Here is a 23,381-nt window from a genome sequence, read left to right as displayed (position 1 = left end):
ATTTTTGCACTCAGGTGTAAGTCTCAGTGCCCTCTATCAGAATCCAGAGTTTCGAGAAGATTGGGGATACTAAATTTTTCGCCCAAAAAAAAAAAACGTAAGGGGTAACACTGTCGTTTTTTTTTCGGGTCGAAATTTTGAGTTTCGATATCTCAGCTCTGGAAGGGTCTAGAGCCTCCATTTTTGCACTCAGGTGTAAGTCTCAGTGCCCTCTATCAGAATCCAGAGTTTCGAGAAGATTGGGGATACTAAATTTTTCGCCCAAAAAAAAAAACGTAAGGGGTAACACTGTCGTTTTTTTTTCTGGTCGAAATTTTGAGTTTCGATATCTCAGCTCTGGAAGGGTCTAGAGCCTCCATTTTTGCACTCAGGTCTAAGTCTCATGGCCCTCTATCAGAATCCAGAGTTTAGAGAAGATTGGGGATACTTAATTTTTGGCCCAAAAAAAAAAAACGTAAGGGGTAACACTGTCGTTTTTTTTTTCGGGTCGAAATTTTGAGTTTCGATATCTCAGCTCTGGAAGGGTCTAGAGCCTCAATTTTTGCACTCAGGTGTAAGTCTCAGTGCCCTCTATCAGAATCCAGAGTTTCGAGAAGATTGGGGAAACTTAATTTTTCGCCCAAAAAAAAAAAACGTAAGGGGTAACACTGTCGTTTTTTTTTCGGGTCGAAATTTTGAGTTTCGATATCTCAGCTCTGGAAGGGTCTAGAGCCTCCATTTTTGCACTCAGGTGTAAGTCTCAGTGCCCTCTATCAGAATCCAGAGTTTCGAGAGGATTGGGGATACTTAATTTTTCGCCCCAAAAAAAAAAAACGTAAGGGGTAACACAGTCGTTTTTTTTTCGGGTCGAAATTTTGAGTTTCGATATCTCAGCTCTGGAAGGGTCTAGAGCCTACATTTTTGCACTCAGGTGTAAGTCTCAGTGCCCTCTATCAGAATCCAGAGTTTCGAGAAGATTGGGGAAACTTAATTTTTCGCCCAAAAAAAAAAGCGTAAGGGGTAACACTGTCGTTTTTTTTTTCGGGTCGAAATTTTGAGTTTCGATATCTCAGCTCTGGAAGGGTCTAGAGCCTCCATTTTTGCACTCAGGTGTAAGTCTCAGTGCCCTCTATCAGAATCCAGAGTTTCGAGAAGATTGGGGATACTTAATTTTTCGCCCAAAAAAAAAAAACGTAAGGGGTAACACTGTCGTTTTTTTTTCGGGTCGAAATTTTGAGTTTCGATATCTCAGCTCTGGAAGGGTCTAGAGCCTCCATTTTTGCACTCAGGTGTAAGTCTCAGTGCCCTCTATCAGAATCCAGAGTTTCGAGAAGATTGGGGATACTAAATTTTTCGCCCAAAAAAAAAAACGTAAGGGGTAACACTGTCGTTTTTTTTTCGGGTCGAAATTTTGAGTTTCGATATCTCAGCTCTGGAAGGGTCTAGAGCCTCCATTTTTGCACTCAGGTGTAAGTCTCAGTGCCCTCTATCAGAATCCAGAGTTTCGAGAAGATTGGGGATACTTAATTTTTCGCCCAAAAAAAAAAATGTAAGGGGTAACACTGTCGTTTTTTTTTCGGGTCGAAATTTTGAGTTTCGATATCTCAGCTCTGGAAGGGTCTAGAGCCTCCATTTTTGCACTCAGGTTTAAGTCTCATGGCCCTCTATCAGAATCCAGAGTTTCGAGAAGATTGGGGATACTTAATTTTTGCCCCAAAAAAAAAAAACGTAAGGGGTAACACTCTCGTTTTTTTTTCGGGTCGAAATTTTGAGTTTCGATATCTCAGCTCTGGAAGGGTCTAGAGCCTCCATTTTTGCACTCAGGTGTAAGTCTCAGTGCCCTCTATCAGAATCCAGAGTTTCGAGAAGATTGGGGATACTTAATTTTTCGCCCCCCCCAAAAAAACGTAAGGGGTAACACTGTCGTTTTTTTTTCGGGTCGAAATTTTGAGTTTCGATATCTCAGCTCTGGAAGGGTCTAGAGCCTCCATTTTTGCACTCAGGTGTAAGTCTCAGTGCACCCTATCAGAATCCAGAGTTTCGAGAGGATTGGGGATACTTAATTTTTCGCCCAAAAAAAAAATCGTAAGGGGTAACACTGTCGTTTTTTTTTCGGGTCGAAATTTTGAGTTTCGATATCTCAGCTCTGGAAGGGTCTAGAGCCTCAATTTTTGCACTCAGGTGTAAGTCTCAGTGCCCTCTATCAGAATCCAGAGTTTCGAGAAGATTGGGGAAACTTAATTTTTCGCCCAAAAAAAAAAACATAAGCACTGTCGTTTTTTTTTCGGGTCGAAATTTTGAGTTTCGATATCTCAGCTCTGGAAGGGTCTAGAGCCTCCATTTTTGCACTCAGGTGTAAGTCTCAGTGCCCTCTATCAGAATCCAGAGTTTCGAGAGGATTGGGGATACTTAATTTTTCGCCCCCCAAAAAAAAAACGTAAGGGGTAACACTGTCGTTTTTTTTTCGGGTCGAAATTTTGAGTTTCGATATCTCAGCTCTGGAAGGGTCTAGAGCCTACATTTTTGCACTCAGGTGTAAGTCTCAGTGCCCTCTATCAGAATCCAGAGTTTCGAGAAGATTGGGGAAACTTAATTTTTCGCCCAAAAAAAAAAGCGTAAGGGGTAACACTGTCGTTTTTTTTTCGGGTCGAAATTTTGAGTTTCGATATCTCAGCTCTGGAAGGGTCTAGAGCCTCCATTTTTGCACTCAGGTGTAAGTCTCAGTGCCCTCTATCAGAATCCAGAGTTTCAAGAAGATTGGGGATACTAAATTTTTCGCCCAAAAAAAAAAAACGTAAGGGGTAACACTGTCGTTTTTTTTTCGGGTCGAAATTTTGAGTTTCGATATCTCAGCTCTGGAAGGGTCTAGAGCCTCCATTTTTGCACTCAGGTGTAAGTCTCAGTGCCCTCTATCAGAATCCAGAGTTTCGAGAAGATTGGGGATACTAAATTTTTCGCCCAAAAAAAAAAAACGTAAGGGGTAACACTGTCGTTTTTTTTTCGGGTCGAAATTTTGAGTTTCGATATCTCAGCTCTGGAAGGGTCTAGAGCCTCCATTTTTGCACTCAGGTGTAAGTCTCAGTGCCCTCTATCAGAATCCAGAGTTTCGAGAAGATTGGGGATACTAAATTTTTCGCCCAAAAAAAAAAACGTAAGGGGTAACACTGTCGTTTTTTTTTCGGGTCGAAATTTTGAGTTTCGATATCTCAGCTCTGGAAGGGTCTAGAGCCTCCATTTTTGCACTCAGGTGTAAGTCTCAGTGCCCTCTATCAGAATCCAGAGTTTCGAGAAGATTGGGGATACTTAATTTTTCGCCCAAAAAAAAAAAATGTAAGGGGTAACACTGTCGTTTTTTTTTTCAGGTCGAAATTTTGAGTTTCGATATCTCAGCTCTGGAAGGGTCTAGAGCCTCCATTTTTGCACTCAGGTTTAAGTCACATGGCCCTCTATCAGAATCCAGAGTTTCGAGAAGATTGGGGATACTTAATTTTTGGCCCAAAAAAAAAAAACGTAAGGGGTAACACTGTCGTTTTTTTTTCTGGTCGAAATTTTGAGTTTCGATATCTCAGCTCTGGAAGGGTCTAAAGCCTCCATTTTTGCACTCAGGTCTAAGTCTCATGGCCCTCTATCAGAATCCAGAGTTTTGAGAAGATTGGGGATACTTAATTTTTCGCCCAAAAAAAAAAACGTAAGGGGTAACACTGTCGTTTTTTTTCCGGCTCGAAATTTTGAGTTTCGGTATCTCAGCTCTGGAAGGGTCTAGAGCCTCCATTTTCGCACTCAGGTCTAAGTCCCATGGCCCTCTATCAGAATCCAGAGTTTCGAGAAGATCAGAGAAACTCAAAATTTCGTTTTTTGTTTTTGTACGAAAAAATAAGTTTCTCCAATCCTCTTGAAACTCTGGATTCTGATAGAGGGCCATGGGACTTAGACCTGAGTGCAAAAATGGAGGTTCTAGACCCTTCCAGAGCTGAGATATTGAGAAATGTATAATGGCATAAATGCTACATGGCATCGTTTCACTTGATAAGACCCTTATTCATCGTCTGGTATCGTTTAAAGCCCTTTGAACAGTTTGCAGTTTGTACTGAAACTCTCATTTGGACCTTGAACCGTTTGGTTCCCATTGAAGTCCATTATATGGAGAAAATCCTGGAATGTTTTCTTCAAAAACCTTAATTTCTTTTTGACTGAAGAAAGAAAGACATGGACATCTTGGATGAGATGGTGGTGAGTCAATTATCAGCAAAAGTTTTTTTTAAAGTGAACTACTCCTATAAGGGTTTGATTAACTTTTACATCCATGTTTGTTTTATTTGCAAACAGCTTTACAGTTTCATAACAGGAAATGAAGGAATAATTGTTGGGGTTTGATAAACGAGTTCGAACAAGAGAGTCACGAACGCACATCACAGAACAGAGCAAGGCAACCATTTGTGCTTATAAAACTTAAACTTTGTTTTTTTTTTTAATGAGCGATCGTTTCGCTTGATAAGACCCTTATTCATCGCCTGGTGTCGTTTAAAGCCCTTTGAACAGTTTGCACTGAAACTCTCATTTGGTCCTTGAACCGTTAGGACCCCATTGAAGTCCATTATATGGAGAAAAATCCTGGAATGTTTTCATCAAAAACCTTAATTTCTTTTCGACTGAAGAAAGAAAGACGTGGACATCTTGATGACATGGGGCTGAGTAAATTATCAGCAAAAGTGAACTACTCCTTTAATTGAATTTTTCAACGGACTGTCATTACTTTAACACGTGTCCTCCATATGTCTGTCAGTTAATGAATATGGACAGGCAAATTTCTGATTCCCGTTGTTCATTATTATATATGGCTTAAAGTATGAACTGATGAACGAATCAGTGAAACGCTAAAGAAACAGTGAAAGTCTCTTTTCTTTATTAATATGGAGTTGGTTGCTGTTAGTACAATGTATAAACATTAAGAACAGAGACAGCAAGATAACGTCATCAGAAATAACCATGAAAGCTCTGTTTTAAAGATGGAAACGATCATAAATTAAGATAAAAAAAAAACAATTATGATTTACAGTATTTGTAGATTTAACAATGATTTTCTTTTTGCTGTATGTGCAGTAAATCAGTTTGTAAGCAGCCCTCGGTTCATACCGCCATTAAGATCTTCATTCAAATGCTTTTGGACAGGAAGTTACTCTGTTCTTTGATCACAAAATCCTTCTAGAAGCATCCAAACCCACAAATTAAAGTCCCCAGCGATTCGGCACACACACACACACACACAGGGTCCGTTTGTCCTCTTTGCTGGACCTCATCTGACTTCACACACTGGTGTTCAGAGAAGTCCCATCAGCCCAGCCAGTCCAGGTCATCATCATCCTCACTTTCATCACCGAACAGAGGCGCGGGAGGGGGGCGTCCTTTCAAACTCTGTTCACAGACAACAATCAGTTCGCATATTAATTACTGAACAAACACATTGTTTGAATGTATGCATTTAGTGACTAATAACCTCCACCGATCATTGGTCTGTGTCTCGTCATGACCGTAAAGACAACTTTTGGTGTGAGAGTGGCAGAGCTTAAGCCTTGTTCACACTACATGGTTTTAAAACGTCGGGCTGAACTGTGCGGTTCACACTACATGACTTTCATTGAAATCAGGAGTGTTCAAGTTGTTTAATAGGGTATTGACACAAATTTCACAATTCGATTCGATTTCGATTCACAAGCTTGCAGTTTGATTCGATTCAATATTGATTATTTTGGATATCAGTTACAATAAATGGCAAATTTTCTCAAGGAAATCAAATCTCTTAACTAATGCTGTAAACTATGGGAGTTGTAGCCTATAGGCTTCATTATCCTAATATGAAAGTAATAATGAACTGTTTTGTAGCTATGCAAAAACACTTAAATTACACTTATTTATTTTTATAAGAAGAAGATTATATGAAATATACACATTTAAATGGTGGCTGTCATAAAAACTTGCCAGATTTATTCAAATATGCATTAAATATTGAAGAGCGTTAAGATTGTAATGCATATGTAATATGGTGTATATATTTAGCAAAATGCTCCTCTCTAGAATTATTTTTTTCTTGCTGACTAACGAGTTTATGTGGGTTTTCTGAGGTAAATATGACGATACATGACATTGATTTTCCCTCTGGACTCCATTGGAACAAACCAAAAAAACAACAAAAAAAACTAGAAAATCGCATTCATAACGATTTATGGTGATTTTATTTCCGCTAGACCTTTGCCTACATTGACGCTTATGCATTAACCCTCTGGGGTTGTTCGTTTCAGAGTCACACTCGGGGTGTTCGGGTCCAAATGGACCCAAAGGGCGGGATTCATTTTTTTTTTTTTAAATCATGATTTTTTTTTTACTCGTTTTGAGAAAATTTCAAAAATATATATTTTTTTATAATTAGTATTAATGCAATAATTATGACAAAATTTTCCCCCATTGAACATAATAGAAAAAATATTTAAAAAAATATTTTATTTTTTATTTTTTTTAAAGCTGTATTTCATTTTACAGTCAAGCCTAGGCCTCATAAAAGCAATTTTTAAAATGAGATGGATGCCATCTGGTGGACAAACTGAGCATTTTAAAAATGCAAAACACATGTATAATCTGAATTTTTTGGTTTGTTTTGTGTATAAAAGTGTGTTTGTGTGTGTGTGTGTGTCTGGTTGTGTCTGTTTTGCACTCTTGATGTTTTATAGATTCACCCCTTCACTGTTGTGTGCTTTTTTTTCAAGATCGTGGCTGATTTGTAGATTGTACGCACAATCAGTATTTTCACATTTTTGCCAATTTCCCATTCATTTTCCATGCGGGTCCATTTGAACCCGAACACCCCAAGTGTGACTATTTTTTTTTTACAACCACTACTTCTCACATCCTGTCCCCAATTTTTTTTGGGTGTTCAAATACCAAATACCAACACAGTCACCAACTTTCAGACCATTCCGAGGAAGCTGTGATTTTTAAAAAAATTTATTTAAATTCTTCGGGTCCATTTGAGGGTTAAAGTTCCCTGTTCCATGATGGCGGCTCTATTGACGCATTCGTTCCAATGAACTGCCGTAGCCAATGTGACATCTAGTGTGTAATCTATGACATTGAGTTAACATGGAGCTGCTAATCACCGGTTTTAAACAAACGCTTTTCGGTGAGAGTGTGTGTGTGTGTGTGTGTGTGCTCACCAGCTCCTCCTCCTCTTCATCGGCCGCTGCCGGTGTGGATGTGTGTGTGACGGGACTTTGGAACAACGGTTCCTCTTCGTTTTCCTCTTCTACCCTCTCGGACGGACTGAGAGAACAGCAGGATGAGCACAGAAGAGAAGAGAGACGGAAAGAAACGGGACAGAGGACAAAAATATTATTTGGGCACATGCTTATGGAGACGGTTACACAAGAGAGCGTTGTGTTCATTTACAGACTGTGTTATTACAGTCTACATTATTATCCATTCATAAAACTGATTTAATTAGATGAACTGTAATGTTGGGATTAATCTATTACACACATTTTAGAAATCTAAAAACAACTTGTATGGATACTGCGGAATCAGTGACGTCACAAGGGCAAAGACATTTGCATATTCCCGCCTCCAGGAATAGTTATACATCATCGCACCATAGGCCCCGCCCACTGCCAATCATAACAGTGGTCGTTTAGTGACAAGCCTTAAAGGAGCCGTGCCGTAAAAAAGGGATACTTCCAGACAGAGAACGATGATCGTTTTCCTCATATATATATATATACTTCATTTTGATTAAAATTATAAGTATATCTCAAGGAACATTTTAAAATAATATCTGTCATGACACCTTAAACAATGAGACCTTATTGTAAAGTGTCACCAGGTTTTGTCATTTCCTTTTGTTATGTGGATATACAGTCCAGAGTTATTATACAAAACTAAAACTAATACCATAAAAAAACATTTTTATACATTAATATAATTAGGCTGTAAATATTAAAGCATGCTATTCATTTTTTCAGTTTAATGCTTAAAAAACCTGTTCATCCTTTGCAAAAGCTTTTAGACGGATGCGACAGCTTGAGCTTGAACTCACAAATGTGCTTTACTACAACAACTCTTCCTCTTCTCAACACTTGTGCGTTCCGGGGGCGGGGCTTGTGTAACTTTTAGGGTTAGTGATGTCACTAACTCGGGAGGAAGCTTGTGTAGTCCCTACCAGCAGTTTGTTGTAGTCCTAAAAACGATTTCTGTAAAAGCAAATATCTCCCTTTGCTTTGAACTTTGAGCGGTGTAACTTTGCAGATGTTGTTTATAATCAAACAGCAACATTACACACTAACTAAAGTTAGAAAAGTGAAATCACGATCAACCAACTCTTAACCGATTATATACATATTCATAAAAACTGGAACAGTCTCTCAACGATACTAAAATAACACTATGGACTAGAATGGCATAAAGGCGAGAAAACCTTCTCGATGTTCTCACCTGGTGACGTGTGCAGGAGGAGCGACGTGACCACCAGGGGGCGGCGGCGGGTTCTTGGGCGGCCCGCCGAGCGTCAGTCCTGGAACGCTCTCATCAACTACCTTAACTTCCTGTTCTTGTGGAGTGATGTCATCAGGCAGCTCTGTGGTCACTTCCTGTGGAGTGATGTCATCAGGCAGCTCTGTGGTCACTTCCTGTGGAGTGATGTCATCAGGCAGCTGTGTTCTCACTTCCTGTGTGGGTGTGGCTTCACGTTCAGCCTCTTCTCCGTGTGTGGTTTCCCCGTCCTGATCTTGCACATTGCGTTCTGCGTTTCTGAGATTAACTTCCTCTTCATTCCTTTCTTGGACAACTTCCTGTTCACTTTCGATTTCCGCCGCTTCGTCTTCCTCCCTCTCTTCTGTTGTTGAAACCTGTTTCTTTTCTTTTCTTTCCTTTCCTTCCTCCTCAGGATCTCCGCCCGTCTGTTTATCTTCCTCTCTCCGCCCGTTCATGTGCCGCGCATCGCTCTCTCTCTCCTCCTCCTCCTCCTCCTCACTGTGTTCAGGTGTCGATCTCTCGGTCTTCGTGAGGAGCTGCAGTGTGACACTCTGTCATTGGAGGAAAAAGCACTGTGTGACATTTCTCTCCGCAGTTTTTGAGCAGAAACGAGTGAGATGTGCACCGAGAGCCTGACCTTGATGGTGTTGACCAGCACTCGGAGAACAGCACTTCCTTCGTACGTCTCGTTCAGGTCAAACTCCCCTCGCAGAGACTGAAACACTCCGTTCATCACGCGCTTCACCTGGACATACACACACCTGAGCTTAGGAAGAGTCTGTGATGACTCTATGATGCAAACCAAAATAAATGCTTTATTTAAATATTAAAAAACAAGATTTGATTATCTTATTCAGTGCATCTATTCATTACAGCAACAATACAGTGTTTCAAAGCAGCTTTACAGAGATAACAGGAAAATAATGCGACAAAGTTTGTTTCCAGAAGAAAATAGTGTATGCTTAAGCATAGTCCAGTTCTGTGATGTTTCATTTTTGTTGCAAAAAAGTTATTAGTTCAAATATATATACAGCCGCTCTGGAGTAAGCCATGATGTCATCGTCCAGCTCAGATCAGTTCTTGTATAATAGTGTCAATGCAGGAGATCAATAATGTTGTTGAATATTAAATTAAATGTAAATGTATTTAATGTTAACCTCCCGGGGTTGTTCGTTTCAGAGTCACACTCGGAAATGGACCCAAAGGGCGGGATTCATATTTAAAAAAAAAAAAATCATGATTTTTTTTTTACTCGTTTTTTATAATATTTTTTCTTTTCTTTTTTGGTGTTTTGAGAAAATTACAAAAAAAAATACAATTAGTATTAATGCAATAATTATGACAAAATTTCCCCCCATTGAACATAATAGAAAAAATATTAAAAAAAAAAAAAATATATATATATATATTTTTTTTTTTTTTAAAGCTGCATTTCATTTTAGAGTCAGGCCTAGGCCTCATAAAAGCAATTTTTGAAATGAGATGGATGCCATGTGGTGGACAAACTGAGCATTTTAAAAATGCAAAACACATGTATAATCTGAATTTTTTGGTGTGTTTGGATATAAAAATGAGCACATATAAAAGTGTGTTTGTGTGTGTATCTGGTTGCGTCTGTTTTGCACTCTTGATGTTTTATAGATTCACCCCTTCACTGCTGTGTGCTTTTTTTCAAGATCGTGGCTGATTTGTAGATTGTACACACAAAAAAAACTCACATTTTGCCAATTTCCCATTCATTTTCCATGTGGGTCCATTTGAACCTGAACACCCCAAGTGTGACTATTTTTTTTACAACCACTTAGACTATTCACATCCTGTCCCCAATTTTTTTGGGTGTTCAAATACCAAATACCAACAAAGTCACCAACTTTCGGACCATTCCGAGGAAGCTGTGATTTAAAAAAAAAAATTTATTTAAATTCTTCGGGTCCATTTGGGCCGAACCACCCCAGAGGACTAATTTTACATCAGTAATATATTATTATAATTTACAATTATGATACCCAATATAATCGCTCAATTACTTATTTAAAATAAAATAATTTCGTCAGATTTTTTAATGGTCTCTTCTGCTCACCAAGGGTGAATTTATTTGATCAAAAATATAGTAAAAATGGTAATATTGTGAAATATTATTATAATGTAAAACAGCTATTTTCTATGAGCATATATTTTACAATGTAATTTACTCCATTGATCAAAGCTGAATATTGAGGAAGTCAACGTTCACCATTCAAAAGTCTAGAATAATTCAGTTTTTTTTAAATGTTTTTGCTGCATTTTTTTTATTAAAAAACAGTAAAATTGTGAAATATTATTACAATTTAGAATAGCTGTTTAAATATAGTGAAGTGTAATTTATTCCTGTGATCAAAGCTGTATTTCCAGCATCATTACTCCAGTCTTCAGTGTCACGTGATCCTTCAGAAATCACTCTAATATGAGGATTTGATGCTCAACAAACATTTATGATTATTATCAATGTTGAAAACAGTTGTGCTGCTTCATATTTGTGTGGAAACGCAATATCTTTTTTTTCCAGAATTTTCAGGATTTAAAAGAACAGCATTTATTTGAAAGATTAATATTTTGTAACATTATGAATGTCGTTACTTTCACTTTTGATTACCTAAACATATCATTGTTGAATCAAAGTATTAATTTCTTTCAAAAATCTTACCAACCCTAAAATTTGGAAAAGTACTAAGATATATGAAGAGTTCAGATGCAAAAGCCTCTAAATGCCATTAGAAATTTTCTTCTTTAATGATGATTTTTGTCAAACTTGTATATTCAAGTTCAGTAATTTCACTTAAATTAGAATTAATAGGTAATCTTCATTGCCATTTAAGTGAAATCACTAAACTTAAATATATAAGCTTGACATAAATCATCATTAAAGAAGAAAATTTCAAATGGCATTTAGAGGCTTTTGCATCTGAACTCTTCATATATATATATATATATATATATATATATATGTGTGTGTGTATATGTAAATTAATAAAAATAGAGGTTAGGTCAATAGTTCAAAAATGTCCAAGTAAACAAATGTTTACATAAAAATTATATAATTATAATTATATAAGTAATTTTTTAAACCAAAAAGGTAACAGTTTATAATAAGGTTCATTAATTGATGCTTTATTAAAATATTTAACGCGTTAACATTAATACGTAACGTTAATGCACTGTGAACTAACATAAACAATGAACAGTGTCGGTATGATGTAGAGGATAAAGCTGACCTCTCCTGCAGTGTCGGTCTTCTTCTCCATCTCCGAGTCGCGCGTCTCCTCCTGCATCTTCATCATCAGCGCCACTCTCTCCTCCAGCGCGCAGCACTGACACACAAGCAGACACTTCACTACAGGATACGAGGAACACTCGACCCTATTTTAACCATCTAAGGACATGGTCTACGGCGCAAGTGCACTTAGGGTGTGTCCAAATCCACTTTGGCAAGTTTAACAAGGGGACAAATGGTCGGCGCTCCTGGCGCTGGTCTAAAAGGGTCGTCTCTATTCTCTTAATGAGTAATGGGTGTGTTGGGCGTAACGTGCAACGAACCAATCAGAGTCTCTTCACCCAATCCCTTTAAAAGGCAGTTGTGTTCGTGCCGTGGCAGATTCACAATTTGTGTGCATGTAATAAACAGTGGACACGCCTAGTGGCACATATTACTACCGCACTCCTTAATTAACCCTCAGGTGCTCTTCGTTTCGGAGTCACACTTGTTATCTTCCCGGTCAAAAGTGACCGGACACCTAAAAATGAAATTTCCTCCATCCCAGTAAAACCAATGCAATTTATTTTTGTTCTATAATATTTATTCTTTGTAATTTAGTATTTTGAGACAATTTGATTGAATTTATTAATATTTATGCAATATTTTTGGTCTATTTTGCCATGGAAAAATATATATATATTTCTATATATAAATATATTATTTTTTCAAAAAATTATTAATGCAGTATTTTAGTTTAATATATGGTCTAGGCCTTCAGAAAAATCTAGAATCATGGTGTAACCACTAGATGGCATGTACAGCTCTCTATGGAGAGGCATGTGAATTCCTCAGATGTTTATGAACACATTTTTTTTTTGGGTGGATTTGAATATATAATTGAAACAATCTCAAAAACGATTTTTTTATTAAAAAAATTAAAAAATAATAAACAAAAATTTGTGAATTTTTGTGTTTTTGTCAATTTCCCATTCATTTCCTATGGGGGTCATTTTTGACCAAAGACCACAAGTATGACTATTTTTTTTACGACCACTTAGCATGCTCAGATCATGACCTCATTTTTTTTGTGTGTTCACATACATAAGGCCATAAAAGTCACCAAGTTTCGTAACATTCAGATGAAGCTGTGATTTTTAAAAATTCAAAACATACTTTTTGTAATCAAAATGTATTGGTGTGTATGTGTATAAAAGTGTGTTTGTATGTGTGTGTGTGTGTGGGTTTGTCTGTTTTGCACTCTAGATGTTGTAGAGCGTCACCCCTTTCCTGAGGTTTACTTTTTTTTTTTAGAATTGTGGCCGATTTGTAGATTGCACGTACAAAAATTCAGAGAATTTTTTTTTTTTGTCAATTTCCCATTCATTTTCTATGGGTCGGTCATTTTTGACCAAAGACCACAAGTGTGACTATTTTTTTTACGACCACTTAGCATGCTCGGATCATGACCTCAATTTTTTTGTGTGTTCACATACATAAGGCCATAAAAGTCACCAAGTTTCGTAACATTCAGATGAAGCTGTGATTTTTAGAAATTCAAAAAGATGACCGAAAAGCACCTGAGGGTTAATAAAGAAAATACTGTGCCATGGACTTTAGAGCAGGCTTCAGTTATATATAGCAACAACAATGCGCCTAAACACACACCTCGTTTTGGGCGCTAATGCATTTCCTATTTAAATAACGAGGCGCAGGACGTGAAAATGATAACAGTGTCAGGCTGAAACTAGCAAAACACACTTGCGTCGCGTGTATGATAGAGCCCACAACACAATCATTTAGACAGCGCAGAGGAAGAGGAAGTGAAATGAGTGCGTGAACGGGTCAGTGTCGGACCTTCTGTCTCCAGGCCTGCAGCTCGTCTCCCTGGTCGCGGTCCTGCTGTAGCGAACGCTGCTCCTCGGAGTCACGCGACTGCCGGAGTGTGTTGAACTACACAGAGGAGTTGGATGAGTTCAGTGATTGTCAAATATACTGCAGAGTTTAAATATTATTATCAGACATGTGTGTGTGTGTGTGTGTACCTTCTCCTGCAGCTGTGTGAGTTTGAGCTGCAGTGTGTCTCTGTGTTCAGTGAGTTCAGTGGTCTCTCTCCTGTGCTGTTCTCGTGCCGCTGCCAGAGTCTGATCACACTTCACCTGCCACTCCTGCTCCAGATCCGCCTGCAACTGAGACAGCTGCACACACACACACAGTCACAATACAATATACTGAGTGTCAAAAACTCTCAATCACACACCCAGGTACTGTTGAGAATAGGGGCTTTCGCACCGGGTAGTTCTAGGATTGAGCCACCAGGTGTTTCCGAACGTTTTCCTGGTTGCACAGAGGACAGAGACGACTGAGACTTCAGAGTCGTCTAAACCAGCGCTATAGGAACTATCCGTGACGTTAGTGTTCGCTGATTGGCCGAACGCATGTGAAACACTGGCACCCGCCATTTTAAAAACCGCTGTGTAAACACACACATTATATTCTATATATTTAGTCCACAAACTAACTCTACTAACATGTAAAGCAGTGATAGATGAGCCTTTTAACCTTTACGCTGAGGAGAAAAACCAACGACACATTGAGGAGATCAAGAGAAACACGATTATGTATTTCTGCTCAGCAACACTGAACATCAACCACACGGCATACGCTAATAAGTTTCATTACTGTCTACTTCCTATAAACACTACCGGTCAAAAGTTTTAGATCAGTAAGATTTTTTATGTTTTAAATTAAGTCTCTACTGCTCACCAAGGCTGCGTTATTTGATGAAAAAAAAATAAATGACAAACAGTAATATTATGACAATTTAAAATGACTGTTTTCTATTTTAATATATTTTTAAAATGTAATTTGAAAGCTGAATTTTCAACATCATTACTGTTGCTGATTACACATCACATAATCCTTCAGAAATCATTCTAATATGCTGATTTTATGCTCAAAAAACATAAATTATTATTTTCGATGTTGAAAACAGTCATGTAGCATTTCCCCCCCAAAATTCTATGATGAATAGAAACTTCAAAAGAACAGCATTTGTTTAAAATATAATCTTTTCTAACATTATAAATGTCTTTACTGTAACTTTTGATCAATTTAACTCACCCTTGATGAATAAAAGTATTTTCTCATTTCTTTCCCCCAAAAATAAAAAATAAATTCTTACTGACCCCAAACTTTTGAATGGTAGTGATTAATGTTACAAAAGCTGTCCGTTTCAGATCAATTCTATTCATCAAAGAATCCTGAAATAAAAATGTAAAAAACTGTTTTCAACATGGATAATAATCATAAATGTTTCTTGAGCATCATAATAATTTCTGTAGGATCATATTCTGTAGGATGTAAATTCAGCTTTGATCACAGGAATATATTACACCTCACTATATATTCACATAGAAAACCGCTGTTTTAAATTGTAATAATATTTCACAATATTACTGTTTTTACTGTATTTTTTATCAAATAAATGCAGCCTTGTTGAGTAGAAAGAGACTTCTTTTAAAAACATAAAAAATCTTACCGATCTAAAACTTTTGACCGGTAGTGTATAACAGATCTATATAATAACGTCTAAGATAGATCACAAACTAATGAACATGGAGAGCACTTTGAGCTCTGGCGTTCTCAGCACCGTCAAAATAAAAGTCCCAACAACAAGCGTGTCTTGCGTCACATCAGAGTTCCTGCTTACTAGGGCTGGGTAATAAATATCCATTTCTCGATATTAATCGATTCTCATTTTTAAGGACCGATATCAATTCTTAAATCTCAAGAATCGATTAGTCATCCTGTTTCATTTGAATGAATGGGACATTGTATTGCGGCTGCACGCATCCAAAAAAATCGCAATAATCTTTGTCCTTTGTTACTATTGATATGAAACAAAGTCTCAATTTTCAAATTACGTCCATTTTCTTTAGAAATTCAGAAGCAGCGCTGATCTCTCTTCTGGCTTAATAATACCAGTCACAGCGCGAAATAAACATGAATGAGCATCTGAAAGTGTGTTAAAAGATAGAGTACAACTTCTCGAAATCCGTATCGCTCAATCAGCGTTTCAATCGTGGAAAGACGTCAGTTAAACAGCTTGTAATCAATGTATCGTTATATATTTACCTCAAAAAACCCACATAAACTCGTTAGTCAGCTAGAAAAAATAACTCTAGAGAAGAGCATTTTGCTAAATATATACACCATATTACATATGCATTATAATCTTAACGTTCTTCAATATTGAATGCATATTTGAGTAAATCTGGCAAGTTTATGACAACCACCATTTAAATGCTTATATTTCATATGATCTTCTTATTATAAAAATAAATATAAGTGTAATTTAAGTGTTTGTATAGCTACAAAACAGTTAATTATTACCTTCATATTAGGCTAATGAAGCCTACAGGCTACAACTAGACTCCCATAGTTTACAGCATTAGTTAAGAGATTTGATTTCCTTGAGAAAATTTGCCATTTATTGTAACTGATATCCAAAATAATCAATATTGAATCGAAATCGAATCGAATTGCAAGCTTGTGAATCGAAATCAAATCGAATTGTGAAATTTGTGTCAATACCCAGCCCTACTGCTTACGGTGCGAATGCAACCAGGAAAACGTTCCTAAGGGAACCATTAGTTCTCGGGAAACACCTGGTGGATCAATCCTAGAACTACCCGGTGCGAAGCCTCTGATTCTGATTGGCAGCAAGGATCTCTTCTTATCATTATGCATGTGCACACACACACACACACACACACACACACACACACCTACCTGTTCTGCTGCTGCGTGGTCAGTGCTCGTCCTGGCTTTGCGTAACTGGCTCCGGAGACTGTCCATCTCCTGCTGGCTCGTCCTCCTCACCTCTTCCAGCTCTTCATCACAGCGCTGTCTCTCGGCCTGCCACTTACGCTTCCTCTCTGACAGCGTCTGAGCACACACACACACACACAGGTCAACGCATTCAAGATTATCCAGATGAGGATTCAGGCACAGACAGAAGAGTCAATAACTCACTCGTTCCAGACTGTCCTTCTCCGTCTTCATGTCCTGCAGCTCTTCCTCTGTGTTGTTGAGTTTGAGCTCCAGCTCCTTACGTTTCTGCTTCTCCATCTTGTATTGACCCTGCACTCTGTCTGCCGTCTCCCTCAGCTCTGAAACACACACACATAAAAAAATAAAAATAAAAATAATAATATATATATTAGGGATGCACCGATATGAAAATTTTGGCCGATACCGATAACCGATAATTCTTTATATTTGAAAGCCGATAACTGATATATCGGCCGATGAACTTAAATCCAAATTTTTTATCTAATTTTGAGAGCCTGATTACAAATACAAAAGTCTCACAATTAAATTCATGCACACGATTTTAATGATGTTCTCATTATAGGGTTGTATAGCCGATATGACAGATTTGCGTTGCACATGTTGTCCCGAACCAGATATTAATTTTTTGAAGAGATTTCAATCATATTTCAAGAAATTCAAAAACATAAACAGTGTCAACAAGCGTCTCAGCTGAAGGGAATAATACATTATTTATCGGCTTTAATATATCGGCCAAATTTTCTTACCAGGCCGATAACGATAACATTAAAAATGAACATATATCGGCCGATACCGATATCCTGCCCGATATATCGTGCATCCCTAATATATATATATATATATATATATATATATATATATGAAGAGTTCAGATGCAAAAGCCTCTTGCATTTGAAATTTTCTTCTAGAATTATCATTTTTATCAAACTTGTATATTTAAGTTCAGTGATTTCACTTAAATGGCAATGATGATTGCCTATTAATTGTTATTTAAGTGAAATTACTGAACTTAAATATACAAGTTTGATAAAAATCATCATTAAAGAAGAACATTTCAAATGGCATTTAGAGGCTTTTGCATCTGAACTCTTCATATATATGCCTAAACAAGACAATATTTGCCACTGTGTGACATTTTTATGAAATTAAGCGACAATATTTAAAGCTGCAGTCCATAGTTTTTCCTCTTTGTCGCCATCTCTGTCCGAAATCTGCAATTGCAGTTATTCGCGTTATTACTTTACGTGGGTTGATCTTCGGCACAGCACGGATTAATCCAATGTTATGAGGAGAACGTGCCGCTGTCAGTCGCCGCCGGTGTGGATCCTGGCATTCAGAATCCCAGATTATTCTTTTTGGAAGTATGACCAACATAATAATTTTCACTGGAAAATGTCTGAACAAGTAACTAACATCCACTTTTCTTCTGACCAACTAAAGGAAAAAAAAGCATCGCAGTAAATCGCGCTGATTAAATCTAACGATCGCTTATCATATCACGTCAAACTGTCGCAAATTATACTTTGTTCTCAAATTGTTAATGAACTTAACCACATCGGCATTGCGTGACAACAGTTAATACTCTTCCGATATTATCCTTGTTTTCACATTGGCCGATTGCTGTCGTCACTCCGAAGTCTGAACGAAGACGAATGAACATTTTACAACGGGTGAATATGTACTTGCTCGATTTTATTTTTGATCATTTTTAAGCTAAAAAAGTTACGCACTGCAGCTTTAATCTCACAAACACAATTATATGCTATTTACATAGGAAACAATGTATACATAATGATAATATTGGTGTTACTGCCTTTGTTTGTAAATTTTTTTTTTTTAAATCACTGCAATTTTACAGAAATGCAGTTGAAAAATACAGCATAATAATAAGAAGAATTACATTTGAGAATGAGAATTGCAAAAAACTTAACTCACTAAAACATTTCCATTTATTATATCAATGACAACATGCTTAATTGAAAATGTCACAAAGTAAAAATCTATGTGCTATTAATGCTAAAGCTTAGTTGTATTACTTATTATATTTATATATTTATTAGTGCCTTCAATCGATTAAAAAAAATAAAACTAATTAATCAAAATTTTTTTGACAGATAGGGAACATACAGAAATAGAATACAGTTTTTAAATACTTCAGTTTTCACTGCATAAATTAAACTGAAGAACTTTTGTAGCTTTAATAAGGATTAATCTGTCAAGAGCAGTGCGTGTTTTTCGCTCAGTCTTTTGTTCATGATTAACTATTATGACAGACAGCTGCATTAATTGCATTAAATATTTTTAGAGTGTTAATGCATGCTATTAATTTTTCCAGTTTAACGCATTCAAAATATTCAATACAATTAATGCAGCTGTCTGTCATTAATCTTAATCAAAGAACAAAAGACAAAGAGAAAATCATTTACTGCTTTTGACTGAATAACTTTTGTATTTATAATAACAATATATATATATTATATATATAATAAGGATTAATCTACATTTAATTTACACACTGCAGCTCAAATTAATCTTATTATCCAATTGATAGATAATTTTCCTTGTTTTAAGGAAAAAGCTCAGTTCATTCATTTTAATTCTTTTCACCCGAGAAAACAAGATATAATATTTTATGGCATTTTACTTATTAGTAAATGAGTCTTGATTTAAGAAGTTTTAGATATTTGGACTGGAAACAAGACAAAAACCCAGTGTTGGCACAAACTAAACTGAAACATACGGTTTTACTACAACAAATTGTCTAAAAGAACCAGTTGACGGAAAATAATCAGACTTCTCATCACTACAGGAAACTTTAGCCGTGTGTTTCAGTGCTGGTTATGAGACGAGCTGCTCACCCAGCATCTGAGCCTCCAGCGTTGCGATGTGTGTGTTGTGCTGCTGAGCGTCCAGCAGGGCGGCGCTGAGTTTGGTCTGCAGAGCCGTGATCTTCTGCTGCTGCGAGCTCAAGTCCAGCTGAAGCTCAGACACGCGCGCCGTGGAGGACGCCAACTCCTCGCTCAAGCGCGCCTTCCAGAGAGACGACATGAAACAGCTCAAAGGGTTAGTTCACCAAAACACGAAAATTAGCCCATGATTTACTCACCCTGAAATCATTCTAGGTGTATATGAGTTTATTCTTTCAGGCAAATACAATCCGAGTTATATTAAAAAATGTCCTGGCTCTTCCAAGATTTATAATGGCAGGGAATGTGTATATAAGCACATACATCCATGATAAAAGTGCATGGACAGATGGACACTTTTATCATGGATAGATGCACTTTTATCACGGATGGATGCACTTTTATGATGGATAGATGCACTTTTATCATGGATAGATGCACTTTTATCACTGATAGATGCACTTTTATAATGGAGAGATGCACTTTTATCATGGATAGATGCACTTTTATGATGGAGAGATGCACTTTTATCATGGATAGATACACTTTTATGATGGAGAGATGCACTTTTATCATGGATAGATGCACTTTTATCATGTATAGATGCACTTTTATCACGGATGGATGCACTTTTATGATGGATAGATGCACTTTTATCATGGATAGATGCACTTTTATGATGGAGAGATGCACTTTTATCATGGATAGATGCACTTTTATCATGTATAAATGCACTTTTATCATGTATAGATGTACTTTTATTATGGATAGATGCACTTTTATCACAGATGGATGCACTTTTATCATGGATAGATGCACTTTTTTGATGGATAGATGCACTTTTATCATGTATAGATGCACTTTTATCATGTATAGATGCACTTTTATCATGTAAAGATGCACTTTTATCATGGATGGATGTGCTTTTATCATGGATAGATGCACTTTTATCATGGATGGATGCACTTTTATCATGGATAGATGCACTTTTTTCATGGATAGATGCACTTTTTTGATGGATAGATGCACTTTTATCATGTATAGATGCACTTTTATCATGTATAGATGCACTTTTATCATGGATGGATGTGCTTTTATCATGGATAGATGCACTTTTATCATGGATGGATGAACTTTTATCATGGATGGATGCACTTTTATCATAGATGTATGTGCTTAAATACACATTCACTGCCATTATAAAGCTTGGAAGAGACAGGACATTTTTTAATATAACTCTGATTGTATTCATCTGAAAGAAGAGACTCATACACCTAGGATGACTTGAGGGTGAGTAAATCATGGGGTAATTTTTATTTTTTGGTGAACTATCCCTTTAAACACTGATCAACAGCAGATGAAATGATGAATGGACTATAATGGAAAGACAAATAAACAATACAAGGAAATGAAAGCAAGGGTGGTAGGACCGTCTACCCCTGCTGAGAGCTGAATGCTGATTGGTTAGTGAGTGAGTGGTGCCTGTTCTAACAAAGAGTGAAATGAGAAATGGGAAATGCTTCGTTTAACATAAAAGATGTGAAAGAGTGTGTGAGGACTATGAAGAAATGGATGAAAAGCAGGACAGCGCTTTTGCTCACCTGATCCCAACTCAATTCCAGTGGCAGTGCATGCTGGGAAAAGAGAGCAGTCACCGCTAAAGGCCCTCAGCCAATCAGAGTAGTGTTAATTAACCAATCAGAGCAGAGATACATGGCTTAGAAGGAAATAGTGTTGACAGTAGAGATATTTAAGAGTTGTCATTGCCTATTGTATTAGATTTCATATTGTTAGTCAGCATTTATGTGATTAAACTCGAGTCGACGAGTCGCTGATGACCTCATTAATGAACAAACAAGCCTGAACCTCGAGCTGAGCACGTCATATGACACAGCACTGCTCACTAGACTTTTGCTTCTAGAACAGCTTATCTTTATCAGATTTTTTGTCTTTGGGTTGTTAAATTTCTCCCAGATTTCTGCTCATTCTAAATCAGATCTCTCTGTAGGCCACGATCAGCAACTACTAGACATCAAGCTTCAAGCATCACGTAGATAGAAAGAAAGAAAGAAAGAAAGAAAGAGGAAAAAAGAAAAAAGGAAAAGGAAAAGAAAGAAAGAAAGAAAGAAAGAAAGAAAGAAAGAAAGAAAGAAAGAAAGAAAGAAAGAAAGAAAGAAAGAAAGAAAGAAAGAGAAAAAAAGGAAAAGAAAAAGAGAGAAAGAAAGAAAGAAAGAAAGAGAAAAAAAGGAAAAGAAAAAGAGAGAAAGAAAGAAAGAGAAAAAAAGAAAAAAAGGAAAAGAGAAAGAAAGAAAAAGAAAGAAAAAAAGGAAAAGAGAAAGAAAGAAAGAAAGAAAGAAAGAAAGAGAAAGAAAGAAAGAAAGAAAGAAAGAGAAAAAAAGGAAAAGAAAAAGAGAGAAAGAAAGAAAGAAAGAGAAAAAAAGAAAAAAAGGAAAAGAGAAAGAAAGAAAAAAAGGAAAAGAGAAAGAAAGAAAGAAAGAAAGAAAGAAAGAAAGAAAGAAAGAAAGAAAGAAAGAAAGAAAGAGAAAAAAGAAAAAAAGGAAAAGAAAGAAAGAAAGAAAAAGAGAGAGAGAGAAAAAAAGAAAAAGAAAGAAAGAAACAAAGAAATAAAAAGAGAGAAAGAAAGTAAGTAAGAAAGAACAAAAGAGAAAAAAGAAAAAGAAAAAGAAAGAGAGAAAGAAAGAAAGATAAAAAAGAAAAAAAGGAAAAGAAAAAGAGAGAAAGAAAGAAAGAGAAAAAAAGAAAAAAAGGAAAAGAAAAAGAGAGAAAGAAAGAGAAAAAAAGGAAAAGAAAGAAAGAGAGAAAAAAAGAAAAAAGGAAAAGAAAAAGAGAGAAAGAAAGAAAGAAAGAGAAAAAAGGAAAAAAAGGAAAAGAAAAAGAAAGAAAGAGAAAGAAAGAAAGAGAAAAAAAGAACAGGAAAAGAAAAAGAAAGAAAGAAAGAAAAAGAGAGAGAAAGAAAGAAAGAAAGAAAGAAAGAAAGAAAGAAAGAAAGAAAGAAAGAAAGAAAGAAAGAAAGAAAGAAAGAAAGAAAGAAAGAAAGAAAGAAAGAAAGAAAGAAAGAAAGAAAGAAAGAAAGAAAGAAAGAAGGTTTGAAGCATTTTAGAGTTTCCCATCATTAGCGCTATGGAATGCCATGTGAAGTTGCTGCCTATGAAGAGCACTTCCGGTTAGGTTTCCGATCTGTCACTTATGGCATGAATTTGGAACAGGGCTGTTCTGGTGTCATGGTGTGTGTGTGTGTGTGTGTGTGTGTGTGTGTGTGTGTGTGTGATAGGTTAATAGTGTTACCTTGTCTTGTTCTGCCTGCAGTATTCTGGTCTGATTCTGTTCACTGCTGTTCTTCAGAGAGTCGGTTCTCTGCTCCATCATCAGGTTACTCTGCTCCACATATCTACACAAACACACACTCCCCTTGAGTCAAAGCACACTGTGTTACTGTGACATTTTATCCATTTCCATTGACAGTAGGGTTATAACGATACCCTCATGTCACATTACCACGATGATAATGCACGGATAAATTTAAATCGATACATATCACGATACTGAACTAACGATACGATATTATTGCGATAACCCAAAACACATGATAAAAAGAAAACAAAAAAATGCACTGTTGATTATAATGATAAATTTAATCGTGTGTGTAAATAGACTTGGACTTTGTGCTGAAACCCAAAGCACAGGACAATAGAGACACCAGAATAAACATATTCATGATTATCATGAATATACCCACTAATATTACCCCATTGCATTATTATACATTATATTCAACATTTTATATATATAGTGCTGAAGTGATGACATCACTTTGTAGGACGACTCGGAAGCTAGCGGCGCATGGGTTCCCTCGATAAAAAAGCTAAAAAAAAATA

The 23,381-nt window shown here is 36.6% G+C and overlaps 1 protein-coding gene across 2 annotated transcripts in view; it reads right to left on the bottom strand.

Moving 5' to 3' along the window:
* Positions 1–4,865: 4,865 nt before the first annotated feature.
* The window catches only part of fkbp15b (FKBP prolyl isomerase family member 15b), a 37,567-nt gene continuing 19,051 nt past the window's right edge, over positions 4,866–23,381 (bottom strand). The window contains exons 19-30 of one of the 2 annotated variants that reach the window (XM_039674639.2): positions 22,792–22,894; positions 21,087–21,119; positions 19,438–19,609; positions 16,760–16,896; positions 16,517–16,672; positions 13,768–13,920; positions 13,580–13,675; positions 11,745–11,840; positions 9,131–9,238; positions 8,455–9,044; positions 7,185–7,290; positions 4,866–5,391 (exon numbers count right to left, since the gene is read on the bottom strand). In XM_039674639.2, the coding sequence (XP_039530573.2) occupies positions 5,311–5,391; positions 7,185–7,290; positions 8,455–9,044; positions 9,131–9,238; positions 11,745–11,840; positions 13,580–13,675; positions 13,768–13,920; positions 16,517–16,672; positions 16,760–16,896; positions 19,438–19,609; positions 21,087–21,119; positions 22,792–22,894 (1,831 nt within the window). In that variant the 3' untranslated portion in view covers positions 4,866–5,310. The remainder of the gene's footprint in view (positions 5,392–7,184; positions 7,291–8,454; positions 9,045–9,130; positions 9,239–11,744; positions 11,841–13,579; positions 13,676–13,767; positions 13,921–16,516; positions 16,673–16,759; positions 16,897–19,437; positions 19,610–21,086; positions 21,120–22,791; positions 22,895–23,381) is intronic. The other variant, XM_089119264.1, reaches the window with a different exon arrangement.

Source organism: Pimephales promelas, chromosome 14 (assembly GCF_988280905.1).
Source record: "Pimephales promelas chromosome 14, fPimPro1.hap1.1, whole genome shotgun sequence".
Taxonomy (NCBI): Eukaryota; Metazoa; Chordata; class Actinopteri; order Cypriniformes; family Leuciscidae; genus Pimephales; species Pimephales promelas.
Note: the sequence above shows the minus strand (reverse complement) of the source record. Positions and strands in the feature narration are given on the sequence as shown.